General features: G+C 43.7%; 2 protein-coding genes across 7 annotated transcripts in view; one reads left to right on the top strand and one right to left on the bottom strand.

The window, feature by feature from the left end:
• The window catches only part of LOC143302129 (uncharacterized), an 82,042-nt gene extending 77,598 nt beyond the window's left edge, over positions 1 to 4,444 (bottom strand). For all 4 annotated transcript variants that reach the window (XM_076616676.1, XM_076616677.1, XM_076616678.1 and 1 more), the window contains exon 1: positions 3,880 to 4,444. In XM_076616676.1, coding sequence (XP_076472791.1) covers positions 3,880 to 4,364 — 485 coding nt within the window. In that variant the 5' untranslated portion in view covers positions 4,365 to 4,444. The remainder of the gene's footprint in view (positions 1 to 3,879) is intronic.
• LOC143302131 (beta-1,3-galactosyltransferase 6-like) overlaps positions 4,330 to 5,000 on the top strand; it is a 9,349-nt gene continuing 8,678 nt past the window's right edge. The window contains exon 1 of one of the 3 annotated variants that reach the window (XM_076616681.1): positions 4,330 to 4,445. The gene's annotated coding sequence lies outside the window, so the exon portion shown is untranslated. Of the gene's footprint in view, positions 4,446 to 4,734; positions 4,788 to 5,000 lie in introns of those variants that run through there. The other 2 variants (XM_076616680.1, XM_076616682.1) reach the window with 2 other exon arrangements.

Genomic DNA, 5,000 nt, shown 5'->3' with positions numbered 1-5,000 from the left:
AGATAGCTTGAAGTCTGTTTGATCAGAGACAGGCATGGGCCAGACTTAGTGACTGCAGGAAATGTCAGAGTGGACAGCTTGAAGTCTGTTTGATCAGAGACAGGCATGGGCCAGACTTAGTGACTGCAGGAAATGTCAGAGTAGATAGCTTGAAGTCTGTTTGATCAGAGACAGGCATGGGCCAGACTTAGTGACTGCAGGAAATGTCAGAGTGGACAGCTTGAAGTCTGTTTGATCAGAGACAGGCATGGGCCAGACTTAGTGACTGCAGGAAATGTCAGAGTAGATAGCTTGAAGTCTGTTTGATCAGAGACAGGCATGGGCCAGACTTAGTGACTGCAGGAAATGTCAGAGTAGATAGCTTGAAGTCGTGGTCAGATTAAAAAGCTCTGCAAATGAGTCTGAAAGCGTTATTCTGAATGGGCTGAAATCTAAGTATTCTAAATTCTAACTGATATATTTGCTCTGCAAATGAGTCTGAAAGCGTTATTCTGAGTTAGCTGAAATCTAAATACTCTAAATTCTGATATATTTGCTCTGCAAATGAGTCTGAACGTGTTATTTTGAATGAGCTGAAATCTAAATACTCTAAATTCTTATATATTTGCTCTGCAAGTGGGTCTGAAAGTGTTATTCTGAATGGGCTGAAATCTAAATACTCTAAATTCGGATATATTTGCTCTGCAAATGAGTCTGAACGCGTTATTCTGAATTAGCTGAAATCTAAATACTCTAAATTCTGATATATTTGCTCTGCAAATGAGTCTGAAAGCTATATTCTGAATTAGCTGAAATCTAAACACTCTAAATTCTGATATATTTGCTCTGCAAATGAGTCTGAAAGCATTATTCTGAATGAGCTGAAATCTAAGTACTCTAAATTCTGATATCTGGGAAGGCCGGGCAACAGAGAACTGCAGAAACTAATCCATTCTGGAGAGAACACGAGCACACAAAAAAGTTTTGGTTGCATCAGTGGACAGATGGTGGTAGACAGAACTGATCCTACACAGTTCCACATAGGCAGCTTTACAGATATTCAAAAAGTGCTGTTGAAAGGAAAGAGACAGTCAAGAATCACACCATGACAGCGAACAAACGAAGAAAGTGAAACTGGAATGCTTTTGATCAGAACTGAGTCAGGAGGAAGGAGGAAGGTGGCAGAGTGGTTAAGACGCTCAGCTGCCAATACAGAGAGTCCGTGAGGGTGTGGGTTCGAATCCCGCTCTCGCCCTTTCTCCTAAGTTTGACTGGAAAATCAAACTGAGCGTCTAGTCTTTCGGATGAGACGATAAACCGAGGTCCCGTGTGCAGCACGCACTTGGCGCACTGAAAAAGAACCCATGGCAACGAGAGTGTTGTCCTCTGGCGAAATTACGTAAAATGAAATCCACTTTCATAGGTACACAAATATGTAAGCATGCACTCAAGGCCTGACTAAGCGCGTTGGGTTATGCTGCTGGTCAGGCATCTGCTCAACAGATGTGGTGTAGCGTGTATGGATTTGTCCGAACGCAGTGACGCCTCCTTGAGAAAGTGAAAGTGAAAGTGAAAAGTGAGTCAGGAAAGGAAGGGCGATGACAAAACATTTTGGGGCAGGCTATCATAAGATCAGTCTTTTCTTCATTCAGTTGCAGTTTATCGAGTCATCCAGTCCTCTAGGTCTGCAATGCACTCCTGTGTATGAGACACCAGAGCATCAATATCACTATATATGGACAATCACACAATCAATAAAACTGCAATGGATCAGTGATGGAACTGTCATAATCACAGTTATGGACCTGTCACAATCACAATCAAAGTGATGGAACTGTCACAATCACACAGTAATGAAACTGTCACAATTACAATCACAGAGTGATGGACCGGTCACAATCACAATCACACACAGTGATAGAACTGTCACAATCACACAGTGATGGACCTGTCACAATCACAATCACACAGTGATGGACCTGTCACAATTACAATCACACAGTGATAGAACTGTCACAATCACACAGTGACAGACCTGTCACAATCACACAGTGATAGAACTGTCACAATCACACAGTGATGAAACTGTAACAATCACAATCACACAGTGATGGACCTGTCACAATCACAATCACACAGTGATGGACCTGTCATGATCACAATCACACAGTGATGGACCTGTCACAATCACAATCACACAGTGATGGACCTGTCATGATCACAATTACACAGTGATGGACCTGTCACAATTACAGTGATAGATCTGTCACATTCACAATCACACAGTGATGGACCTGTCACAATCACACAGAGATAGAACTGTCACAATCACAATCACACAGTGATGGACCTGTCACAATCACATAGTGATGGACCTGTCACAATCACAATCACACAGTGATGGACCTGTCACAATCACACAGTGATGGACCTGTCACAATCACTCAGTCATGCACCTGTCACAATCACAATCACACAGTGATGGACCTGTCACAATCACTCAGTCATGGACCTGTCACAATCACAATCACACAGTGATGGACCTGTCACAATCACACAGTGATGGACCTGTCACAATCACAATCACTCAGTGACGGACCTGTCACAATCACTCAGTGATGGACCTGTCACAATCACACAGTGATGGAACTGTCACAATCACACAGTGATGGAACTCACAATCACACAGTGATGGAACTGTCACAATCACAATCACACAGTGATGGAACTGTCACAATCACACAGTGATGGAACTCACAATCACACAGTGATGGAACTGTCACAATCACAATCACACAGTGATAGAACTGTCACAATCACACAGTGATGGAACTGTCACAATCACACAGTGATGGAACTCTCACAATCACTCAGTCATGGACCTGCCACAATCACAATCACACAGTGATGGACCTGTCACAATTACACAGTGATAGAACTGTCACAATCACACAGTGATGGAACTGTCACAATCACTCAGTCATGGACCTGTCACAATCACAATCACACAGTGATGGACCTGTCACAATCACTCAGTCATGGACCTGTCACAATCACAATCACACAGTGATGGACCTGTCACAATCACACAGTGATGGACCTGTCACAATCACAATCACACAGTGATGGACCTGTCACAATCACACAGTGATGGACCTGTCACAATCACACAGTGATGGACCTGTCACAATACTGTCACAATCACACAGTGATGGACCTGTCACAATACTGTCACAATCACAATCACACAGTGATAGACCTGTCACAATACTGTCACAATCACACAGTGATGGACCTGTCACAATACTGTCATAATCACAATCACACAGTGATGGACCTGTCACAATACTGTCACAATCACAATCACACAGTGATGGACCTGTCACAATACTGTGACAGAACTAACCAAAACAGCACCAACTCTTAACCAATTCAAGAATCTTCTGGACGCTGATATAAATGTAAAGATAAAAAAGTATGAATATGATGATTAAATTACTCGTAGGAAAATTACCGCATGCAATGCAGACACTACTCAATGTTGACGAAAAAGAAGGGACATCAAAAAGGCCGCAAGGCCTACTTCGTCCCTATTCTATACCTAATACTGTCACAATCACAATCAGTGAATCACACAGTGATGGACCTGTCACAATACTGTCACAATCACAATCACACAGAAATTGACTTGTCACAATCACACAGTGATGGAACTGTCACAATCACATAGTGACGGAACTGTCACAATCACATAGTGACGGAACTGACACAGTAACTGACCTGTCACAATGCTGGAACTGTCACAATTACACAATCCCCCCCGCCCCCCACCCCCAATGCAGCACCCCACCCCACTCTGCCCAGTCTTCCCTGCCCAGCCAACATTGTAGCTGATCTTACCTCGGTGCTTCGGCAATCAGGAGCTTGACACATTCCAAGTGACCCCCTTCTGCCGCAAAATGGAGGGCCACTGCCCCGCTGGCCGACTTTTTCAAAACATCACAGTTGGTTTCATCCAGAAGCCATTGCAGGGTTTGGGTGTGGCCGTACCGCGCTGACAGCTGAGTCACCGTGGCTCCAGTCCCGTCTTGGTCATCCACCTTCACTTCACACTGCTGCAACAGCCACTTCAAGGTGTCCAGCTGACCCGATGCTGCCGCATCATGAAGAGCAGTGGCCCCCACATTGCTTCTTCTCGTCGGCTTGAAGCCCCGAGAGTTGACCAGGAATTCCAGAGCCTCTATGGCTCCGCCTCTCGCTGCGTAGTGCAAACAGGTAGCCCCATGGTCGTCTTGCACAGCCTCTGTCAGTTTTTCTGACTGCAGGACTGACACGTTGCCATTCCTTGCTGCCAAGAGAAAGCGTACCGTTTGTGGGGCCACCATGTTGGGTGTGTGAGGCGTGGTTCATCAAATCTAGGTGTGGTGTCCGGGCAGGAGAGAAGGGGAGGTGGTCTCAATCAACAGGTAGCTTGGCTGCTGTTTATTGTTGCGATTGGCGATGTAAGACTTGTTCAGTTTGAAGATTTACCGTCTGAGTATGATTATTGTAAAGAAAACCATCTACTGAACAGAAATAAATGTTTTTGCTTTGGTGGATAAAAATTTAAAGTACTACTCTGCATTTCGTTGATATATGTACATACAATTAAAAAAAAAAAAGAAAAAGAAAAGAAGAAGAAGAAGATAAAATAAACATGTTGTTTTCAACCTGTGCAAGGCACGATTTTTTGCGTTAGTTGCCTCCCTTTCCAAATCTCACAACCCCAAAAAGCAGACGAAATCAAACAACACACATCACTGAAGTCCGTAAGTTGGTTGGCTATTAATTTGTATTGTGACATGTCGAATGCTCGTGAATGTACAAATACACTACATTGTTTAACAGTTATATTGAGTTTGTTACTTTATTTTGACAGATGCGTATATATGAACAAACCTAATGCAGGTCATGTTCAGTTTGTTTTTGCCACGCATGTCGGCTAGTGTGAAGAGAGCGACTAACTCATTTTATCCCACACA

The sequence above is a fragment of the Babylonia areolata genome, chromosome 28 (assembly GCF_041734735.1).
Source record: "Babylonia areolata isolate BAREFJ2019XMU chromosome 28, ASM4173473v1, whole genome shotgun sequence".
NCBI classification, from domain to species: domain Eukaryota; kingdom Metazoa; phylum Mollusca; class Gastropoda; order Neogastropoda; family Buccinidae; genus Babylonia; species Babylonia areolata.
The sequence above is the reverse complement of the archived record's forward strand: the minus strand, read 5'-3'. Positions and strand labels throughout refer to the sequence as shown.